Source organism: Castanea sativa, chromosome 1 (genome assembly GCF_040712315.1).
Source record: "Castanea sativa cultivar Marrone di Chiusa Pesio chromosome 1, ASM4071231v1".
Classification (NCBI taxonomy): Eukaryota; Viridiplantae; Streptophyta; class Magnoliopsida; order Fagales; family Fagaceae; genus Castanea; species Castanea sativa.
In genome coordinates, this window is record NC_134013.1 from 62341464 (window position 1) to 62365657 (window position 24194).

The 24194-nt window shown below is 38.4% G+C and overlaps 2 protein-coding genes across 2 annotated transcripts; one reads left to right on the forward strand and one right to left on the reverse strand.

Moving 5' to 3' along the window:
- Positions 1 to 11416: 11416 nt before the first annotated feature.
- LOC142628286 (uncharacterized) lies at positions 11417 to 16867 on the reverse strand. Its single transcript, XM_075802381.1, has 7 exons — positions 16476 to 16867; positions 14515 to 14677; positions 13846 to 14046; positions 13522 to 13767; positions 12556 to 12703; positions 11989 to 12220; positions 11417 to 11889 (listed from the first exon to the last, which is right to left on the reverse strand). The coding sequence occupies exons 1-7, from the start codon at positions 16828 to 16830 to the stop codon at positions 11552 to 11554; spliced, it is 1683 nt and encodes a 560-aa protein (XP_075658496.1). The 5' UTR covers positions 16831 to 16867; the 3' UTR covers positions 11417 to 11551.
- A 276-nt stretch (positions 16868 to 17143) lies between these two features.
- LOC142622490 (exocyst complex component EXO70C2) lies at positions 17144 to 19628 on the forward strand. Its single transcript, XM_075795966.1, has one exon. The coding sequence runs from the start codon at positions 17300 to 17302 to the stop codon at positions 19241 to 19243; it is 1944 nt and encodes a 647-aa protein (XP_075652081.1). The 5' UTR covers positions 17144 to 17299; the 3' UTR covers positions 19244 to 19628.
- Positions 19629 to 24194: the final 4566 nt, after the last annotated feature.

Genomic DNA, 24194 nt, shown 5'->3' on the forward strand with positions numbered 1-24194 from the left:
GATATGGTAAGTGATTATTGGTAAATGAAAAAGTGATATTAATGGTGACCCTAAATAAAAACCAATAAAAGGTTAGCCACATTAACATTTTGTAAAAATGTTGTAAATTAAAATAGTTTGTGGCTGTAGCATTACTCTTTTCTTTATGTGTGTTTGATTGGAGGAGTGGAAAAGTAGAGATGAAAACTGTTTTGTTTAAAAGTAAAAAAATGTAGTTTGTATAAATGCACTGATGTCCTTATTAGATTTTAAAAAAAAAATAGATTAAAAGAACAAAAATTTCTTGTCAATATAAAATAAATAAATAAAAATAAAGTACTTAAATGTTTGGGTCCGTTTAGTTGAAGTAGTGGAAAAGTGAGAAGATAGATTTCTCTCATATGTATTTGGTTGGGAGGATGGAAAAGTGAAGAGATACAAATTTTATTTGTTTGGTTGAGAAAAAAATGAGAGGATGGAAAATGAAATTAGTATAAATTTATTCTTATGCTCTTACTACATAATGTGATAAATAATTTATTTTGTAATCGTTAAATAAAAAAAAATTCCTGTTAATTTATTAATTAGAGGTGCAAGCCACCTGTTAATTCAAAAAAAAAAATACAAAATAAAACCCACTACACGTTGACAAAAAAAAAACCCCAAAAAAGCCAGTTTGATTCAACAAACAAACAAGAGAAAAACAGTAAAACACAATAGCAGCAAACAAACCGAAACAAATGACTAAGAAAAAGGCAAAACCCAAAGGAAAAAAAAAAAAAAAACGACAAAGACACGTAGGGAGCTTCCAAGGACTTTTTTGTCTAGAATTTTTTGTTCGGTTCCTCCTTCAGTTTTCTACCTAATACGATGAGAACATAATTTTGGGGGTATAGGAAGGAAACACCCAGGTTTTATAACTTTTTTTTTTCCTCTCTCCCAACCAAACACTTATTAAAAATTAGCTTCATTACACGCGCTTGGTGCGCATATGATGAGGCTTTTTTTTTAAGTCATAATTTTTCATTCATTCCAGTTTGAGGTTTATACATTTTCTCATTAATATTACGCATAATATAACCAGAAGTGTCATAAGTCTTATTGGTCCTATTTTGTAGCCAAAAAAAAAACCTATGTATTTATTTTATATATAATTTTTATTTTGAAATCTAATTTGTAAGTGAATAAAGTAATTTAAAAATTAACAGAATAGTGGCTTTATTTTTTAGGCAATATTTTAGTGGGAGTTAGAGATGTATTTTTACCGAATTGTCTTTTAATTTTGTCTCTACTTGAACATAGGAGTGTAGGGGTATTTAAAAAAAAAAAATGAGGAATCCAAAAAAGGGAAGCCCCTTAAATAATAGTATAGATACTTTCCCTCCACTCTTCTCTCCTCAATTTTCCATTCTTCCTAAAATCCCTCCAAACAAACATACCCTTAAAGTTGAAAAAAAGAAATATATAAGCTAATGGTGGGAGGAAATAGGGTATATATAGGTAATTTCCCATCAAGTTCAAGCCCCATCTATCCCTACATTATCTCTTCAAATTAAGAAGATTCCAAAATCAACCCAAATGGTAGGGTTAGAGAAAAAACTCCTAGGGCCTACCATTTTCTCCAAAAAAATTTCCCCCTACCAAGCACCCTCCACTCTCATTTGGTATTTAGAGTTAAATATTTTTAAAAAAATAATTCACTATCTTTTTAGATAAAGCAACCCAATATTAAACAGAATCTCATTGAATTAGACTTGATCTTCTTTTTTTTTAAAATAGAACTAAATTAAGTAAGTTCTTTTATATAATTTATAAATTCTCTAATTTAAATTTTTATTTATCAATACTTAATACTAATTAATTAAACACGTATCATAAAATAATGGTTTCAAAAATTGTCTCATTAAAAATCAATTAATGTCTTAGCTTGAGAATAAAAGGCAATCATTACGAGCACAATGAGTGGAAGCCAGAGATCTATTTTTTGTCAAATTTTCTCCAGTGACTAGTTTGATCTCTAAAACTAAAAGTGTCAAAGTCATAATCTTACATCCTTACTTTATTTTCAAAATTAGTATTATTGATAAAATATGCCCATGTATCGTTATTCTTTAAGGGGTTAATTGCACAAATCCACTCTAAACTATGGGGTCTTTATACTTTTCTCTCACAAGCCATTAAAACTTCTAATTGCCACCCAAATTTTAACAAAGCTTGCAAATTGCGGTCAATTCTTCGTTCTTTAAGACGCTTTTGCTTAGGGATGGCAATTTAGATCCGACCCGCGGATACCCGGTCTAGCCCGACCCTAATGGGCCGGATTTTACCCGATCCGATAAAGAATAGGGTCGGATATGGGTTTTAAAAAAAAAAATCCGAAGCAGGTCCGGGTCGGGTCCAGGTTTTATCAAAAAAATCCAGACCCGACCCGAAACCCGACCCGGATAAATACCCGGTTAAATACCCGGTATATTAAATTACTAAAATACCCCTTTTATTTTATATATATATATATATATATATATATATATATATATGTTTTCTGATTTTGTAACCCTAAGTCTCTACTCTCTACTCACTACACACAGACACAGCGACCTCTCTCACACTCAGCCCTCTCACCTCTTGCCTCAGCACAGCCCTGCCTTCTCGCCAGCCCTCTTGACACTTCTTGTTCCAAAATATACCTTGACATTGCCACTTCTTGTGTGCAAAATGAGGGAAAGGATCGTCCCACAATTGGTGAAGTGGAGGTAGGCCTTGAACACGCTCTGCAGCTGCAACAGAGCGCAAATGCTGAGAGAAAGAATGGTGTGGATCAATATAATTATACCATTGTTGAATATGTTTCCGGTACTGCGTCTCCTGAGGAATCTTTTTTAGATATATAGCACGAACACATGAGCTAAATTTTCCTTGGACACCGGCATGATAGGGATGCTCCAAGTAACCAAAATGAAAGCATAGTGGCTGAATCGTTTTTGCACTGCTTTAGGAACAAAACTGGGCTGTTTGCCACGGTATGGAGGTATTTTTGGGAGGGTGTACTCTGGTTTTGGGAAATAGATCTGAATTTAGTTTTGTTAAATACTTATATTTTTTTATGTTGAATTGTAGTTTGAAGTTTTCACGGTGATGGATGCTACACAGTTTTCATTGATTGATGTGCATGATGACTTCCTTTGCAATTTGTAAGCCTGAATTAACAACGACAACAATCTCAACACTGTAAAGTAATACTGTTTTTTGTAAAACTTAATGAGATAACTTGGAGAAGGTTGGTCAGTCTTATTCACTTGCTTTCAAATGATTGTTTTTCCTTTGTTACAGAGTAAAATCCTTGTTTCAAAGACTATGTATTCTCTATTTCCTGATGGAGAAGTTGAGCCAAATTTGGGCTTCAATTTTTTTTTTTGGTTGGGCCAAATTTGGGCCCAATAAGTTAAACGGGCCCGCGGGGCCCGGCGGGGCGGGTCTGGGCCCCGAGAAAAAACCCGATTATTATTCGGGCCGGGTCCGGGTTTCGGGTCTTGGCCCGCGGGTCGGGTCCGGGTATGCAAAAACCCGGCCCGAACCTGACCCGTTGCCATTCCTACTTTTGCTCCGCATCGACATCTAGTGGGTTTCCTCCAAAATAAGAGTTGTTATCGCGTCATAGAGGTAAACAAAAATTGAGCTTATAATGGCGGTTTTATGTTAGTGCGGTTGACTAGTTGCCGCTACCTGCTAGTGGAAGGCAAACAAAAAGAAAATGGTTAGGGTTCAATAATGTGTTGGCAATTCTAGAACTACAATCAATTCTTCAATAATTTTCACATATAATGTGGCTAATTACGAGTGATGGAAAAAAATAGTATATTTATGTAAAAGTAATAGACAACCAATTATAATTTGTCACATGAGATAGTTGTGAAATTGGTTGTAGTCCTAGATAACTAATAGAATATTTCCATTGTGGGCATTCACAAGTGTAGGCAATTTTTTTTTTTTTTTTTTTGGTGGGGGGGGGGGGAGATAGAGTGCATTGCATTGACAGTGGGTTTTTTAAAAATAAGAGCTACTATTGCATCGTAGAGGTCAGAAGGCTGGGTAACAATGTTAGTTTTCTATTAGTGTGGTTGGCTGGTTGCCACTAGTGGAAAGAGAAAAAAAAAATGTGAAGGTTTATAGATGTGTTGGCAATTAAAAAATCCCTAGTATCAAGACATGTCAAAATCGATTGTATTATCAAAATTGTAGGGTTGAGTCAAGGTTAGAAGTTGCTCAAAGACAAAAAGGTTTTGGTTTGCACAAATATTATGTTTTGATGAACTTTTACCCATATCTTTTTTACCATAATTAATTCCTAAGTGAAACTGTTTCATTGGAAATAAGACATTTGAGGCTTCGATATTGACAAAATTTGAGCCAACTTGGATTTGAAATGAGTGAGATATAGTCATTCGAAGTTAGCAAATTGTGTGATCTCTGAGAGTTTCATTTGAGTAGGAAAAAAAATGCTCAAGTGAAATTGTTAGGATTTGCAATCTGAATTTTGCTAAGAGAAAGGTTTATGTAAGGTTTTAATCCTACTTTGTACACCTATATAAACCATTTATTGCACGAAATTTAAAGGTAAGAAAGGATGTTGTACCAAAGCTAAAACCTTCGGATGTTGAAGCCTTTTTCTTAAGCCTAAGCAAAATCATTCAAGTTTCTATAGCTAAAACAAGAAAAACTATTATGTGTACCTATACAACTTAAGTTTTAAACTGTTCTTGAAACCGCAAAGTTTGATTCCGGTGAGTTCGCTACTAATGGAAATCTTTGGGAAGTTCTTGGGAGAGCCAAAGGTTTTGGCTCATGGAGAAGATATTCATTTGTAGATAATATCAGTATAAAAGGATTCTGGAGGTTTTAGGACTAATGCGGTCAAAAGTCAAGTGAGACATATGCAAAGATTACATAGAGAGACTAGGATTGCAAAGGTTTTTGAGTATAAACTATTGTAAACGTTCCTTTATAATGGTCTTCCTAACGATAATCATTGGGTCATGCTCGAAGCGGTCATGAGCTTATTGTTTTGTTGAAGGAATTGCTTGGGTAATATGGTTTGGATATTTGGAACTTAATTTCCAGGGTGTTTGATGTGAATTGTTTAGAAGGAACAGAATCATCGTTTGTTTAAGAAGCAGGAGACCCAGAAGTTGACCTCCTTGGAGAACCTTCAGGAAGGTTTGATTACTATGTCCTTTACCCCAGATCCAGAAAACAAAAACCTCCATCCCTTTCCCCATGCAAAGAAAGTCATGATCAAAACCAACAAAACCAGAAACCACCCTTAATCCCATATTACCAGAAAGTCCTTCCCCAGATACAAAAATGTCAACCCAAGCCTCCCAGTCAAACCCACACACAAAAACCCTTACCCTGTTACATGTTTGACCATGCATCACCCTCATACTCACAAAATTTCCCTCCCTTAGAAAGTTTTGATCACCCACAAGCCAATGTAAAACATGTTTGGAAGATAAAAAACCCTGTTGGAACCAATCCAGATGGAAGTAAAAAACAGGTCTCATCAGCTGAAGCAGCCCTTAATTGGCAGGCAGAAAATGCTGTAGCACAGAATCAAGTTCTTTCAAAAATTCTTGACAATCAACAAAAGTTGACTGAAGCGGTATCCAATACCTTTTCATCCTCAAATTCCCTCATTGAAGATTTGAAGAAGAAGATAATGTCAATTGAACAAGAATTGGAGACAATTGTTTCTACAGTAAAGGATTTGTCTATATCCTTTCCCCTCATTGGGCAAAAAGAAAAAGAAAAAAAACAGTTGTTGATGCAACTCCAGTCTTTGGAGAACTCACAGAAAGCAGCTACTCAAGCTCTTCCAATGCAAGTTTATATGCCATACCAACCTCGTCAATCACTGTATAAGGATCTATCCATACCAGTACTCTCACCGTTTTCCCCAGTTTCCCCATACCAAAACCTCCAACCATTAAACATGACACACCCAGCTCAAAACCCTTTTAAACCATGTGGACTCTTTCCCAATACACCACTACCTCAACTCAAACCCAGACTTGAACCTCTAACCAAACCACAAAATGAACCTCCTCTCCTCAAAAAAGACAAAGAACCATTATACCAACCACCAGACCCAACCATTGGTGCTTCCTCCAGACCCCCAGATATGAACCTGTTAGACATAAACACTGACCCTCCAAACCCGATATCATCATTTCTCAGAACTTTAACTCTTCAAGAACAAACAGAACCTTTTTGTCCTCCCAGTCATTGATGAAGCAGATCTAGACTTGTCTGATCTTGACTTAGATGAAGTCTTCATGACTGACCCAAAAGTAGAAGAAGAAGATGATGCCCTTCGTCCTAAAAAACCTCCACCTCCACCACCAATATTCCCTACACCACCTGTCATCCCTGATCATCATACAAGATTAACCTACTCATCAACCACAGATTCAAAACACCTGTTCACCCTTGATAACAGTCCTCCTTCAAAATGGCATGATGAAATTTTCAACATGTATTCATGGTGTACAATTTGAACTTCAAGCCCCAAATAACACAATTGCGAGATAATTGCCAAATTTGTAGCAAGACTCACGGAGTAGGCGAGACAATGGTGGAATAACCTTGGAGAATACGGCAAAGACAAGCAGCCCGTGAGTAACACACTCGAGGATTTTTCACGATCCTCCATAATGAATTTCTTGGTTCATTAGCCCATTACAAAGTAGCCAGAGATGAATTCTTATTGATGAAATGCTTGTTCTTTTGAAAGAAAAGATTTGGAGAAACACTTTGACGAATGTCAAGCAGATATTATGCCTTTAATGGCATGGATGATGTGAATTCCAAGCACACATTCTTGAATTCTTTTCCAGAACCACTTGGTGATGAAACTCTTCGCATGATGAATCTTCAAAAAATCACCTTGCAGCAAGCCTCTCTTGGAGAAATCTATCGACATGTCATCATTGCTTTGGAAAAACTTTGCAATCAAAAAAAGTTTCTTTCGGAGATTGACAAGATCCATAGCAAGCTCAAAGACAATTGCAAAAGAAAAGATTTGCAGATTAAGTGTTATGATAAGAATTGTTCTTGCCCCACAAAGAGAAGAGGTCATTATAAGAAGTACTCTTGGAAGAAGAAATATTCTCATCCAAAGAAGAAATTTTTCGAAAAAGAAATGGAAGTTTCTCGAAGAAATCCATTCAAATGTAAAAATTCAAAAGTCTGTATTGTATGTAGAAATCCCGGTCATTTTGCAAAATTTTGTCCAAAGAAAGCAAAAGCGACAAAGCTTTTGGAGCAAGCCCAGATTCATGCAGATGATACCCCATTTTCGGATGTGGAATCACTCTTTTCACTTGATGATGATTATTCTCCCCAAGCCTTGGCAGTCATAGCCTATTCATCCTCAGAAGACGAACCAGATTCAAGCATTACAGATGATTCAGACCCGGAAATCCAAACCATATACACATCTCAGCCTCTTATAGCCCCAATAATTGGCCCCACACCAATAGCCCAAGTTCACATCCTCCTTGATACCTATTCCAGACCCATCCCAGTGATAGCCTTGTTTGATACAGGAGCAGCAGCAACAATCCTTCATCCTAAGATTTTACCAGAAGATTTTTGGTTACCCCATCATCAGATGTTCAGAGCAGCCAATGGAGAAACATTTTTGATCACCCAGAAAAGTAAACCCATTCACATTAGAATATTCCCAACCCTTACCATTAAACACCAAGTCCTTGGATCCCCTCTCACAGGCAGAGACCTCCTTATAGGATTTGACCTCCTTCACCAGATACCTAGCCTCAGATGGTCTTCAAAAGGCCTCTTGCATAAACAACACCTTCTCACATGGACCCAGGTACCACATTTGTTTTCACTAAACCCCTTTGATTCCTTGAAAGCTCAGATCATCAATGAATGCTGTGCAGCCACCCACTCAGAATTCCTTCTCAAAAACCCAAAACCACTATGGAAAAACCCAGCCTTTTTCATAACCCTTCCCTTCAAAAAAATGAAGATGTTAACCCCACAAAAGCTAGCCATAGAGGTATGAATCCAGAATACTTGTCCTTAGCTAAGCAGGAGTTAGCTACCCTTCTCTCAGAAAACCTCATTGAACCCACAACTTCTCCATGGGCATGTGAAGCCTTCTATGTTAACAAGCATGCAGAACAAGTTCGAGGAAAGCTCAGATTGGTAATCAATTATCAAGATCTTAATCATTTCCTTGCTGATGACAAGTTTCCACTGCCAAACAAAAGTGCTCTTTTTCAGCATCTTTCCAATGCCAAAGTATTTTCAAAGTTTGATCTCAAAGCAGGATTTTGGCAACTTGGAATCCATTCAGAAGAAAGATACAAGACAGCTTTTTGCATTCCAGACCACCATTATCAATGGACGGTAATGCCTTTTGGCCTCAAAAATGCTCCATCCCAGTTCCAAAAAGCAATGGTAACTCTTTTCCAACCACTGTTGTCAAATGCATTGATCTATGTAGATGATGTCCTCCTATTCTCAAAAGATGCCGAATCCCATGAAAAATTGCTTACTAAATTCTACAATTTAGTAAAAGCTCAAGGGATAATGCTTTTAGAAAAGAAAATGGTCATAAGAGTATCCTCTATTGATTTTCTTGGAGTAAACATTTCAGATGGAAAGTATACTCTGCAGCCTCACATAGCAGTCTCTCTCAGTGAATTTCCAGATATACTCACCAGACGGATCCAACAGTTTCTTGGAATTCTTAATTACATGTCAGATTTCATTCAATAAATTTCCAGACACGAGATTGTTTGTCCAAGTTGTTGAAAAATCTCCTCCAAGATGGAATTCGGCTCATACGAAGCGAGTTCAACGAGTTGAAGAAATTAGCAAAAGCTTCCCCCTTTGCAGATTCCAGGCACAGGAAAAAGGATTTTACAGACAGATGCAAGTGATGAGTATTGGGCAGCAGCTCTCTTTGAAGAAATTAATGGAAAAAGAAACATTTGCGGATACAAAAGCGGTGCATTCAAGCCTTCAGAACTCCATTATCATTCCACTTTCAAAGAAATTTTGGCAGTTAAACATGGTATTGAAAAGTTCCAATTTCACCTCCTTGGTCACAATTTTCTTGTAGAAATGGATATGTCTTCCTTCCCAAAAATGCTCCAGTTTAAAAGAAAAATGCTCCCCCATCCCCAGTTACTCAGATGGTCAAATTGGTTTTCACAATGGTCCTTCCAAGTCAAGCACATCAAAGGTACAGATAACCTTATCACTGACTACCTTTCTAGAAAGCCTCCAGTCCTCCATACCACAATAATTCCTCCACCCTTATGTGTATACCCAATAACCGACCCATCCTCATCCTCAGGCCCTTCTTCATCCTCAGACCCTTCTACTTCACCCTCCAATGACATCATGGCCATAATAGAAACCCTTCCCTCAGACATAAAAGACCAAATAAAAACCCTAACTCTTCAAGCCAGATCCAAAAGAATCATCCAAGTCCTCCATAATTACCTCACACAAAACCAGAACCATTTCCTTGCCATTTACCCAAATATTGAGCAACCGTGGAAAACCCCATTTGCATTTTGGATAACACGATGGAATGTTGTTCATTACCTTTACATGTGGTACTTACTCAATGAGTACTACTTGTGCATTCACTTTGAACCACGTTTCTACTCATACATTTTTCTTCATGATAATAAATATTTTAACAAATTTTGGCATGAACTTTTAAAAAATGATGCTCATGATGGTCAATGGTCCAAGTATCACAAAGCAGATCACCCCAGGTTTGGTCAAAGAATCACTTCAGCATGTATAGTTGCAAAGCTAAATTCCAAAAATAATGTTCAAGCAGATGGAATTGTCCACCCTCTAGATGTCCATTGGGTAACAAATGCCAACGGTACTATTCACAGACACGCAGATGTATCATGGATATCCTGTCAATGGCAGAATCTCTCAACCAGGGAATCCTTCCAGATATTGTACCCGCCGACCCAGACATTTGCAGACAGCAATGGCCTCATCAACACCATTGGGAAATGCCCAGTCCGTTTGATTTTGATGATCCCTATTATCATAATCCTGATCCGGATGCAGACATTGATGAAGAATGGTTTCAAGGAAGAGATGATTAGAAGAAATTATGTACAAAAGGATATATGAAAAAAAAAATGAAAAATGAAAATTGTGGGACCCACCTTGGACCCACTTTTGTCTTGGCCTCCTTTTCCACCTTGCCGTCACACTCCTTTCAAGTATGCATGAATTATCACTAGTCCTTTACTTCAGTTCCAGGATTTCCGCTGTCAGAAGAAGATTTTGCAGAAGCCAACCAGTACTGCGCAAGGCTCTGATACCACATATAGGGAGAAGAAATTTGGAGGCCTAAGGTGATATAATTAAATGAGACATTTTTGTTATCACTTAAATTATATTTAAGTAGTATTTAATATCATAATTTTTTTATAACAAAAATCTATTCCTTTTGTTTTGTAATATGCTTTTTTTGGGGGAAAAATGCCAAAGTTATAACAAATTTTACTTAAAAAACTTTCAAATGATGTAGAAATGAATGCAATTAATGACATCTCAAAAAGATAATAAACAAGCATTTGAATGAATGATGTTAGGAATATTATAAATTTTATAACATGAGACTTACAAAGATGTATCACTAATCACAAAAAATAATTCAAAAATTGTCACATCAATTTGTAAAGTTTTCAAGTAAAATTAATAATATTTCTAACATTTTTCTATCTAAATTATTTCTTATGATTAGTGAAACATATATTTATAAAGGCAAATCTTAGTAGGGGGCCTAGGCGGTGGCCTAAGTGGCCTAGGCCCGCCCTGACTCCTTGGATCAATTAAAATGCGTGTTTCCACACACTCTTTTTGATTTGATTGGTCTAGGTGTTAGGATTTCACTGATTGTTCATCCCCTATTGAATTCCTAGCTTCTCTTAGACCTCCTATATGATTTCTTTGTATTTTTTATTCCTTTGTATTCATCATCGTGAACTTAATGATTCTTTTTACTATTACTAATAAAAAAAAATTTAAAAAGGATTTTCTAATGAGATTAGATCCTTGAAGTGGCTTTTTCATTGAAGATGTTCTGCATTAATTTTCCACACTGTTACCAAATCTTGATGTTTAGATTTGGAATCATTACTGTGGTTGATATATATTTTTTGTGATATCTACGAGGAATTTACAGTAGAGAATGTTAGGAATTTACAACAAAAATTTTGAGTGTTCCATATCGTTACCAAATCTTAGTCTCACACTCTCACTTAGTGCAGAGTTCTAATTATGAAAACACACGCAAAGCAACTCACACAAGTCTCGTGGGTCTACTTGTTTTGTGGTGCTTGTGATAAGTTGAGAGAAACAAATTAGCTCCCAAAGAATCTGCTATTGAGCTACATCAGTTTTCACAACAATAGAAATGGATTTGGAAAGAAGTTGAACAAAAATTCTCTCATCATTATGGTTACGTTGATAAGAAGAATAAAAAATGCAACTCCAACTATTACAAAATGAATGGTACAGTTTTCACAACAGTTTTTCTTGACTTACAGAATGACTGAAGATAATCTTCATCAACAGTTCCAAAGCCAGATAATTGGACACCATAGGCAGCCAACCTCCGGATATCCCGTGGAATCGGGGACTGCCAAAGTCCTTCCCACCATGCTGGAGGCAGAAGCGGTGTGAAAGCACATTGACTGGGCTGGTGACGACAACTCAATGGACCAGCAAATCTGTTCCAGACATGTCCCCATCCAACCTGAAGCCTTAAACCTTCTTCTAACAAATTACTTTGGAAGCTACTTAAGAATGAAAAACCTGGCCCCGTAGAGTTCTCCTCTGAAAGATTATGACAACCAATTTAACTACTAGACCCGAAAGTTTACATCCGATCATATATGAATAACACAAATGCAGATCAAGGAATGAAAGGCTTACCAAGACCGTATGCTGCAGCCAGCCCAGCTATTAACTGAGCATAGGTAGTCCCAACACGCCTGTGAGCCCCAGAGACAACAGCATACTTAGCACGTGACGCAAGAAAGAAGTCCACAAATGCGACCCATCTAGGTGCGGGGCCCCAATCCTTCACCCTAAAATCTGAATTATGCAATCCATTATCGCCACTAGATATATTCCCTTTGAAAAGTTTAAAATCAAAATGAAGTACCTGGGAAAAGAATTGATGAATTAAAATCAAATGTGCTTATCAGACATTTGCATGGTGTAACTGATATGGGGTTTAGAGGTCAACTCAAACTAGGTACAAAAATACATATATAATAAACTGCAACTTGGATCTAGGAGAGATGAACAAAGTGAGAAGTAATGTATTTTGGTGAAAATATGACTAGGTATTCAAGTTATGATGGCTACAAATATAAACAGAATAGCATCATTTGATGAAAAGAAGTTTTAACTTTGACAGGATTGACCTGTATGGATGGCATATACATATCAGGAATAATGTGTTGGCTTTATGATTCGGTACACGGACTAAATTACCTCTGCAAATTCACTTAAATCTGGTTTGATACTTTTTACAAGAGAGGGGCTATCCGACACTAAAACCACCTTTGGTCTTGACATGAGGTTTCGTATGCGTATGGCTTTTCTGACGCAATTCAATGCTGCTCGTGCAGCTCTTACAGATCTGAAATATAGAATACAAGAACCCGAATCAATATCAGTTAAAGTCATACCCTTGGAGCATATTGAACATTCCACAGCATTTTAAGTATGTTCATTCGTCATGTAAAAGCATCTGTAAGTGTGTGCTTTATTAAAGCATTGTACGTAATCAATATCAGTTAAAGTCATACCCTTGGAGCACACTGAACATTCCACAGCATTTTAAGAATGTTCATTCATCATGTAAAAATTGTGTGCTTTCTTAAAGCATTGTACATATCTTTGTTCCTAACATGTATGAAGGGACAAACTAAAAAAATTCTTAAATTAGTACCTTTTTTTTCCCAAATATTTAACACAATTTCTGGTTGATTTCCAGACTAAAAGGACGCATTTACAAAAAGACCCCTTGGAAGAATCCAGGAGCATTCCATGTGCAAAAATTATAAACTACAAGTTCTTGTTTACAATAATTACACTTGAACAAAAAACTAGTGCAATTATCAAGTGAACCTGGTCACCATTTTTCTGGAACTATTCCTTTTCATAATGGTTCTCATTCTTCTGCTAGGATCTATTTTGTATACAGTGATATCAAGTGCATTACAGTAAAATCATTAGTTCATAATGAGGAAGCCCTATTTCATGGACCTCAGTTATTAATCACACACCCACACACACACACACACACGCACACACATACATATACACATGTAAGATGTGAAACTAAGACTTATTCTAAGCCCAACCTGCCACCCTTTACTACCAGAGCCACAGATCACAGAAAAAAAATTATGAGTAGCTGTTCCCAGTCAAGGAATTGACTCTAAGTTGCAATACCTATTCATAAGCATCCGCATGTGCAATGAGATATCAGGATCCACCCCACCACCAATAACCCAATTTACTGCTTCCTCTACATCTTTTGTAGGAGATATGAGGACTTTCATCAGCTCCCCAAACACGTTAGCCCGAGATTGGAGAGACTCTGGCTGTCCAAATAAATTAGAAGCAGCATTCCTCATCTCAGGGTGTATGTTCTTCAAGAAAAATTGAGCTGCCGTTGCATCTGTGGTACCTTGCAACCTGCAGCACTGAGTTAAAGTCAAGTGATGATTGCTGATCATGAGGGACTGATTATTAGCAAAAGTGTTCTCACTTTACCAAATGATAGGGTGCTTCCATTTCTGCCAATCGCTACAGAGGACATTTGTTTCAGATGGCTTCTCGAAATCATCAGTCCTCATAATCAGATGCCTTTTATACTTTCTCTCACAGCCATTGTGTCTCCACAGATGCTTGACTTCTTTCAAGGTAAAAGTGTGGTTCGAGTAAGAAATGTAATCGCCAAAAGGATATTTCTTCCTAAAGACAGAAGCAAAGAAAAAAATCAGATCAATGAAATGCATTAACAGTACAGCAATTGCATATAATATATATCTCTGGATCAGTCCTGGACTCTAATATGCTGTTCTAATTGAGTGCTACACCCCTCCCCCCCCCCCCCCCCCACCCAACACACACACAAACCCACCAACTCCCAAAAAAAAAAAGAAAAAAAAGAGCAAACCCCAGAAATTGGACAACATATGGTAAAATGCATCCAAGGAAGATTGCATTCTAAGACATTTCACCTTATGTGGATTACACTATCCCAGTAAACTGATTAAAACATGCAAAGTTAACCGGACCAAGAAGCCAAATACTGTATAATGCAATGATAAAAGCATAAACCATAGCATCAGCCTTTCAGAAAATTCAGGTTGTTATGGGAAGAATAATAAAACAACATAATGATACAGAACAGAAAGGCTTGAGGAAAGACCAATATGCCTGGTTTGCCCGATGATCAAGGACCGGTTCAACATTATACTTAGTGCTGCACCAGTTAGGACCTTGTACATTTCATTTCCAAAACCTGCCTCAGATGATTTCCCCATCACAAAACCATGTCTGCAGAACTGCTCCGGAGGAAGACTTCGCACTCTTGAAGCACCTGAGATAAAGTTAACCATGTGACCTTCTAAGGGTCCGTTTGGATAGAGCTTATTGTTGAAAACTGAAAACTGAAAACTGAAAACACTGTACCAAAATAATTTTAAAATGTGTGAATAGTACCGTGGGACCCATTTTTAATGAAAAAGTGGCTGAAAAGTAAAATTTGTGGGTCCGTGAACAGTGCACGAATGCACTGTTCACGGAAGAAAAGTCAATAACTACGGCTGGGAAGGAAAAAAAAAAAAAAAAAAAACTGAAGCTGGACGCTGGACGCAGGCGCTGGACGCTGGACGCCCAATCCAAACACACGCTAAATCTCACAAGTTGTTAAGAAGTATAATTCATCAAGAGATTGATTGCTAAAGAAAATTGTAGGATTGAAGCAATCAATATGCAATTCAAATTCAAAATTATCATTGATTGCCCGTGCATGTAGACCACAAGGCTGAAATTCATAAACTCTCATGTCTTCTCTCTCTCTCTCTCTCTCTCTCCATCACAAATTTCTACGCAAGTAGTTTTCCAGGAAGCACCAGTTTCTTATAAAGAAATGACATGCTTCACATACCATTACAAAGGCACATAATGATGATGCCAATGACCAATAAAAAGAAATATATAGAAAATCATTGGATCAATATTTATAGATATTAAATGAATGCAAAGGAAGCTTCTATGCAACTTAAGAAAATTCAAAGGAACAACAGGTAGTTAAGAATGCCTGAAGCATAAATCTATTGAAACAGTTGGAGACAGTTTCTTCTGTGGCACAAGATATACAATGTGTTAAGGTGCAAATCCAATTTCTTCTGGCAGCAGCATTGAAACTAATGTCCATCCAGGCGTTATTTGATTTTCATTCAAAACTTTTCCTTCCATACTCCTAATAAGATCATTACATGGTACCAATAGTAAGAGACTCAAAATATAAATTTGATAGGAAAAATGGCATCTAGAAGGGATATTCTTATTGTAAACTGGATTACATTACATCCTATATAAAAATAAAATAAAAAAATCCATGGGCATGAGGATAGCTATAGGTATGCTCAGAAATTTTGAAACTAGAGGTAAAATGCCTATAAGCTCTGAATTGTTAATTAAATTCATGTTGTGATTGTAAGTTTGTAACTAACATTCCTCATGAAAAATTTGGAAGCAATCCAATTTACCCACTTCTATATAACCCTTTATGCCACACCTCCCACTTAGCATCATAACCTTTTGCTTATACCAAACTTTACTTAAGCTTAGGAGGAACTCACACTAGATGGGCAACTACTTAATTATTCCCAAATGCTTCCAAGTTCACCTACCTTATACAAAAGCCTACTCTAATCACAAAAGAAAACCAGAAATTTACCCTTTTATGGAACTGGAATAACAAAACTAAGGTATTGAAATGCATATAATAACATATCATAGGTAATACGATAAAAGTCGAGTCTTACATCTAGTGCTTATTCAGTGAAAACGTATGCCATTTTTTTTTTTAATAACATATGGAACCTTTCTAAAGAAGAGCCCTTTGAACTCGCCTCTATAGCCATTCACCCCTGACGGGCTAAGCAGTCAGTGAATGCGTATGACATGCCTCTCATTATAGTAAGTGTATTACAATAATAAAGGTAATTTGCTTTAAACAATGCATTTAATTCGATTATTAAAACCTTAAAAAGTAATCATCTACATGATTATTTATTTTAATAAAATTCAGTCTTATTCAACTTGAAAGCAATTTTTTTTTTTTTTTCTTTAGATTCTCAAACTAAAATTTTTTTTATAAAAAAAAGTACCATATAGAGCAAAGTGGTCCTGAATAATTCTTCTGACTCGGAGGCTTTCATTCCAGAACCCTCCATGAAATGCCTTTCCCATCTCTTCCACAGTGGCGCATGATCTCTCAGTCTCCGACTTTCCTCCTCTCTTCCCCACAACCACAGCCTCCTCCTCCTCCTCGTCCGCCTCGCCACCGCTCACGGGACCCGAGCTCTCTTCTTCAACTTCCAGCTTCACTGGAAAATCAACATCGGTTGGATTTGGAGGAGAATCTACGGTTCTCAGAGAAAGCATCAACAGCCCCATGCCAATGCAAAACGCGCACACAATCAAACATGACCGTATCCTCACTCTTCTCCTTCTCAATCCCATTTTTCCAATGTGTGTGTGACTGGCTCACTGCTATTGGATCTGATTTTTATAAGACATTATCTTTTGTTCGAAAGAAAAAAAGAAAAGCGTTTTCGATTTTTTGCCGACCACAGTTGGGCCGGGTACCCGGCCCATTAACCTCAAACCCGAGCCCATTATAGAGAATGTTGGGTGCGCATTGCGCTCTGCCACCTCGAGAAAAGACCAGTCAACGGTTCTAAACAAACACTAACTAACTTTTTCTCTCTCATATCTTTTATTTTTTATTTTTTATTTTTTTTATTTCTAGCGTTCATTTGTGTCCGTACATTCGCTCCTCAATCTCCGTTGTTGTTACGACCGTTTCAAATTCCTTCGAGGAAAAGAAATAATGGTATTCGGATAATTCTGCTTTGTTTTCGCACATTTTCTATTCTTTCACTTTGTTTTTCGTTCCTAAAACCAAAGAAAAACTCACAGTTTCAATACCATGGAGAACAACAACCACCTTCCTGACGACCGTACCGGCATTTCGCCGGTGCCGGAATCCAAAGACGACGCGGAGCCAAAACTTGATTCCGAGGCAGAGGAGATCAAGAATGAAGAGTCACGGAATGAAGAACCTGAACCTCAGTTTGACCTCGAGAAAGCTTCCGAGGATATCGACAAGTTTCTCTCGTCTCTGACGAGCGACGACGTTTCGGTGGAGGTTCCTGAGTTGGTAGAGAAATACTTGGATCTCGTGGAGCAGAAAGTCTCCGGCGAAGGAAGAGCCAAGTGGTGCCAGGTTCCCGATGAGGACTCGGCTTTTCTCGAGTCTCTGGATCGGGTATCCAAGCTGACGAAATCGCTTCGGGAGTTGAAACCGGAGGAGGAGAAATCGGAGTCTCGTGGCGCTCTGATCAATCGCATCGGAGGGATTCAACAGCGAGCGATGTCGTATTTGGAAGAGGAGTTTCGGTTTCTTCTAGAGGAATGCAAAACCGCCGAGTCCGAATCCGAATCCGCCGAACCGGAGGCTTTCCCTGGGTACTCCGACGACGTCGTTTCCGGCCTGAGCAAAATAGCGAAGCAAATGATCTCAGGCGGCTACGAGTCCGAGTGCTGCCAAACCTACATAATGTCGAGAAGGAACGCGTTCGAAGAGAGCATCCAGAGGCTAGGGTTCGAGAAATACAGCATCGACGAGGTTCAGAAGATGAACTGGGAGTCACTGGAACGAGAGATCGCCACGTGGATCAAAGCCTTCAAGCAATGCGCCACCGTGTACTTTCCCGGCGAGAAAAGCCTAGCCGATCGAGTCTTCTCCGCCGAGTTTCCTTCCCTCTCCGCCAGCCTCTTCGGCAACCTCACCCGCGGGATCCTCATCCAGCTTCTCAATTTCGTCGAGGGCATCGCCATGACCAAACGCTCCGCCGAGAAACTGTTCAAGTTCCTCGACATCTACGAGACCCTGCGCGACACGGTTCCGGCCATGGACGGTTTGTTTCAGGACGAGTGCGAGAATGAGCTCAAAACCGAGACCAACACCGCTCGGACCCGCCTGGGCGAGGCGGCGATATTCATATTCTGTGATCTCGAGAATTCAATCAAGGCCGATACCGCGAAAACTCCGGTTCCTGGTGGTGCAGTTCATCCATTGACTCGCTACACGATGAATTACCTAAAGTACGCGTGCGAGTACAAGGAAACGTTGGAGCAGGTATTCAATGAACATTCAAAGATCGAACAAATCGACTCGACAAATCGTCCTCCTTTCGAAGAAGGCAGCGATACACAACAACAACAACAACAACAACAACATGGTTTTATGAATAGTATGGACAATGAGAGTGAAAACCAAACACCCTTTGCTGTGCAATTGATGACAGTGATGGATTTGTTGGACACCAATCTAGAAGGGAAAGCCAAGCTGTACAAAGACGTCGCATTGAGCAATATCTTCCTGATGAACAATGGACGCTATATCTTGCAGAAGATCAAAGGGTCAGCAGAGATCTACTCGGTGATGGGGGACACGTGGTGCCGAAAGCGGTCGTCGGATCTGAGGCAATACCACAAGAATTACAAGAGAGAGACGTTGAATAAGCTACTGGGTTGTCTAAACCACGAGGGTTTGAACCCTGTCCATGGAAAAGTGGCGAAGCCGGTTCTCAAAGAGAGGTTCAAGAGTTTCAACCAGACGTTCGATGAGATACACAGGACGCAGAGCTCGTGGGTGGTGAGTGACGAGCAGCTTCAGTCGGAGCTTCGGGTTTCGATATCGGCGGTGGTGATACCGGCGTACAGGTCATTCTTAGGGAGGTTCTCGCAGTTCTTGGACGCAGGGAGACAAACAGAGAAGTACATAAAATTCCAGCCTGAAGATTTAGAGAACTACATTGATGAGCTATTTGATGGGAACCCCACGTCCACGGCTAGAAGGAAACCATAAATAATTGCATGCATGCATGCATGAATTAAACCCCATTTTGAACGTGAAAGGAAATTAAGAAACAAAGTGACAAAAAAACAAAAACAAAAAAAGGACTTGGAAATATTTTGGCTGATCATTTTGAGCCAGGTTTTATGCATTGGGGGTACTTTGTTTCAAGTGATCAGATGGCTAAAGCACCCTTCATGAGGGACAAATTACATGAGTAACTCGGTTTGGCCGCTTTTTGAGTTTTTTTAATTCATGTAATTTTGTTTCTCTTCTTGCTTTTTTTTTTTTTTTTTTTTTAGTGCTATGGTATACTCTGCAAATTTCATGGACAAATTGATAATGATTGTAATATTCTTATTATATTTTCTCACAACCACTGCTTAGTGTATGTGTATGACTTCAAGTTAACTCTGACATGGTCACAACTCTTTTAATATATATATATATATATATATATATTGGTAAAAAGGAAGTGTAAGTGCACTTACCAAGCAAGTTATGGGCTCTAATGAGCCTTAAACAATGAAAATTTGTAGAGAGTGGGCTTGAAACCCTGGGTTAGAAGTGAGTGAAGATTAAATGACAAACTAAAGATTGCCGGATAGGAAACGGCAAAGAGTAATGTAAATAGGTCTCCTCGGACGTAAGCGAGAAAGGCTGTTCTTATATTATCTCTCTCTCTTTGTCTTTTTTTCTTTTTAGGTTACAAACAGTTCCGTCCTTTTTTTCTCGTTCTAGGTCCTCCCTTAAATACTCTTCTTCTTAATACTTTATACACGTGTTGCCCCCAACACCTCCCTTAGTCTAGATATTTCTTTTCTTAGTGCCTTTGAACAGTAACTAGAAGTTTCCCTTCCACTGTTCAAGTGTCACCTCCCCATTAATGCGGCCAGGGTGGTAGGTGCAGGGTCTTTAATGTGGAGGTAGCAGCCTTTGTCTTTGTCATTTCTTCAACACTGGTGCTTCTGGGGCATTCAAGGGTTCACCCCTTTTAACCATTGGTCTTGACCGTGTCATTCCCTAACCTGTACCATGAAGTCCCGGGTTCTCTGGTGTCAGTCCGAGGATAAGTTCACCCTCGGCTGAGTCCTCGGACCCTCGGCGCATGGGCCGACCCATAGTATTAACAACTTCCAAACCCAGGGTCAGGTCGGCCTTCCTTAACACGGCCCAAAAGGCCCACGGTCCCATCAGGATCTTTTTACCCCCCACAGTAAGTATATTACTGCAACTAACTAGCCAAAATAGGCTCAAAACAGAGTCTGTTTAAGTACAGTCCATGGGCATCAGCCATAAGAAAATCCAAAATGTCCACAGGCGGACTGCTAAAAACATAAAAATCAACTGCTTGATTGGAACCCAGCCTAGCCAAGACATCTGCACATCTATTGGCCTCTCTGAAACAGTGCTTAACATGAACTCGAGGGAGCTGAGAAATACGGTACCTACAATCATCCACCAGAGGAGAAATAACATTATTGGCAGACCTGGGATTTTTCAGCAGATCAACTATGGATTTAGCGTCAATTTCGATCTCAATTGCAGGTAAGTGGAGGTTTAGACATAGCAGGAGCCCATCTCTAAGACCCCACAGTTCTGCTGCAAAGCTTGTTGAAGGTATCATTGTTACATGCGTGACTGGCATGTTAATTTTTCCTTCTCTAAAAAAAAAAAAGTCTTATATTTTTAGTGGATTCTAGTTAACTTAATTGGTAAAACTTTTCATGGTTTTAGTATCTTAATTTAATAATAAAAAATATAGTTATCAGAAACAAACACCTTAAGTTAAAACACTATTAAAAAAAACTGTTTTTACCTTTTTTTTCCTATAAGAGGTATAAAAAACACACACACAATAATAGAAGGTCCAACGCCACCAGGGCAAATATATCTGGTGATTGATTAATTTTTCCCGTTTGGGCTATCCTGTACTTGTGATATTTCGATAACATATGTTCTAATAATTATAAAGGCAATTAATATGTTAGTATTAAATCATGTCTTCATTCAAAAATTTGTCAGATACAAATGGTTTGATAGTGCTACGTAAACCGGCCTATAAACCAACTCCATTCACAGTGGCGTTTGGGGCCCGTTATTTTAGCCCAAGATAATTCCCAACTAAAGTTCAGGAGGCAGTTTAAACTTTGGGCCGTATATTAAACCCTGCCGTAAACAAAAATTGAATCTGTCTTTTTTTCTTTTTTTTCTTTTTTTTTTTAATACAGCATATAGAATTTCAGTTTATTGAGTTTGTTCCATAATAATTGTTTTTTTATCATAACACCAAGACAATAGTTTGTTTTTCGTATAAGCGAAGTTTAAACTCTAAATCTCTTATTTGATAATAAATATTTTTACTAGTTAAGATAATTGGAAGCAACAACCTTTTCTATATTTTAAGATCTTAATGATTAATTTTTATTATCTAATTATTTTTAGGTAAATTATAAATATTAGTGGTATACTCATGGTTTTTAAAACCAATACGATCAAAGAACTATTTTTGCTCCTAATTTTTCAATTTTTGATCAATTTTATTCAATTTTTTATTGGTTTTAGGAGTTTTTACCCGACCAGATTGGTGCCCTGTTCCCAATGCGTCCGGTCCACTTTTTAAAACTATAGGTATACTCTTAAAACATTTTTTTTGGTAATCAGGCATTAAACATTAAACAAAACTAACTAAAAGATACACTAGAGCAAAAATGCTCATACAATGTTCCAACGGCATCAAGACTAGCCAACAAAGCCACATCAGCTAGAGGGAATTGAAAAACAACAAAATCATGTGGACTAACAGCACCTCTTCTAGGAAGCGTGTCAGCGCATTTATTAGCTTCCCTAAAGCAGTGCTAAATTCTGAATTATGAACTCCTCTCATCTTTCATAAGCAGATCCACCATAAGCTTAGCATCAAGTTCAATTATAACATTCTCCAAGTTTAAATCAGTACATAGATAAATCCCATCACGCAGAGTCCATAACTCTGCTGCCACACTGGTGGTATACCCAATTGCTCTAGCATAACCACTCACCCATTCTCCCTTAGAGTCCCGGATAATTCCTCCTCCGCCTGCTTTGCCCGAATTTCCCATAGAGGAGTAGTCAGGGTTTAGTTTAAACCAATTGTCTAGGAGGGCATTCCACCGAACCTGGATTGTTGTTATGGAGCGTCTCGCCTTCATATGGGCACCAAGAAAAGCAAACTCAACAGATTTGGCAAGAGTTTCCATCTCAAGAGGTTTATGACTGGGATTATTTCCAAAAACTACATTGTTACGCCGAAGCCAAAGACTCCAAACACCAAATGGAAATATAATACCCCAGCTAATGCCCAATGTGGAAGCCAGATTCGAAGCACCATTGGTACGAAGCCAATCCTCAATATTCATATTGTAAAACCAGCTATTATGTTCAGGAGGGAGAAGTGAGTCCCAAAAGCTTCAAGCTTGGGGGCAATCTCCCAAAGTGTGAATAATGGATTCGATTGCATCATTACATAAAGGGCAGAGGGGAGGAATGTTTATCCCTCTTGCAAATAGGACTTCTCTTACAAGTATACTCCTATGTAAGCACTGCCATAAAAAAACACCTTACTTTAAGGAAGGTGTTTGCTTTCCAAACCCGGGAGCAAGCAAACGGAAGATCACAGGGGCAATCATTTGCTATACAAGCCAACTTATATGCTTCCTTAAGATCAAATTCGTCATTGGGAGAATAGGCCCAAGCTATTCGGTCAACACTTGCTGTGATTATTGGGATAGGAATAGCTTTAATCTTTTGGCCTAAATGATTAGGAAGAGAAAAGGAAACATCTCCTAAATTCCAGAAATTATGTTGAACAATATCTTTCAAAAGAAGATGCTCCTCCCCTCTTTGTAAATGGCCTGCAATCAGACTTCTTAGTGTGCCATCACCCAACCACTTGTCATACCAAAAAGAGACCTCATTATTCTTTCCAACTATCCATTTCATACCCTTTTTAAATACTGATTCACCCTTCTTAATTGCAGCCCATGTGGATGAATAGGACCGGGGCTTAAGAAGGTTTTGCCTCCTTATACTAGAATATTTATGAGCTAACACCCTGGCCCAAAGAAAGTCTTTCTCCTGGTGAAGCCGCCAATTCAGCTTGGCCAATAATGCTACATTCTTCTCCTTAGTTGACTGAAGGCCCAAACCTCTATATTTTTTCTCTATGGTAATTTTCTTCCAGGTAATTAAATGCAACTTCTTTTTGTTTTCTGTTGACCCCCAAATGAAATTGCGGCACAATCTATCAATGTTTTGAGTGACCTTACTAGGAAGATATGCACACTGCATGGCATAGTTCGAGAAGGTAGAAATTTTCGCTTGGGTCAACACAACCCTCCCAGCAAAGGATAAGAGGTGTGTTTTCCGGCCAGCTAGTCGGCTTTGGACTCCCTCAACAATGACCCCAAAATCTTGAGGTGTTGAAGTGTGTTTAATAAGGAAGCCGAGGTATTTCCCCAGGTTAGGAGTTGAGCAAAATTCTAAGATATTGCAAAGTTCTTCTCTAGTGTTTGGACCGACATTGGGGGAGAAAAACACTCGGGACTTATCTGCACTAACCTTCTGCCCAGACAGATCACAGAAAGTGTCAAGAACATCTCTGATAGCTCTACATTTTTTAACATTAGCCTTTGCAAAAATAACTAGATCATTGGCAAAGAATAGGTGGGAGAAAGTTGCACCACCTCTAGAAGCCGAGATAGGGTCCCATAACTTGGCTTCACATTTTTTCATGATGAAAGCCCCTAAGATTTCCATACATAAAATGAATAGATAGGGCAAGAGCAAGTCCCATTGTCTTATGCCCCTTGATGGAGAAAAGGGTCCAAAGCACCACCATTGAAGAGCACAAATATGGAAGAGGATGTAACACAACTCATGACAAGAGAACTCAGACGGCTCGGAAACCTGAAAAGGGATAGGG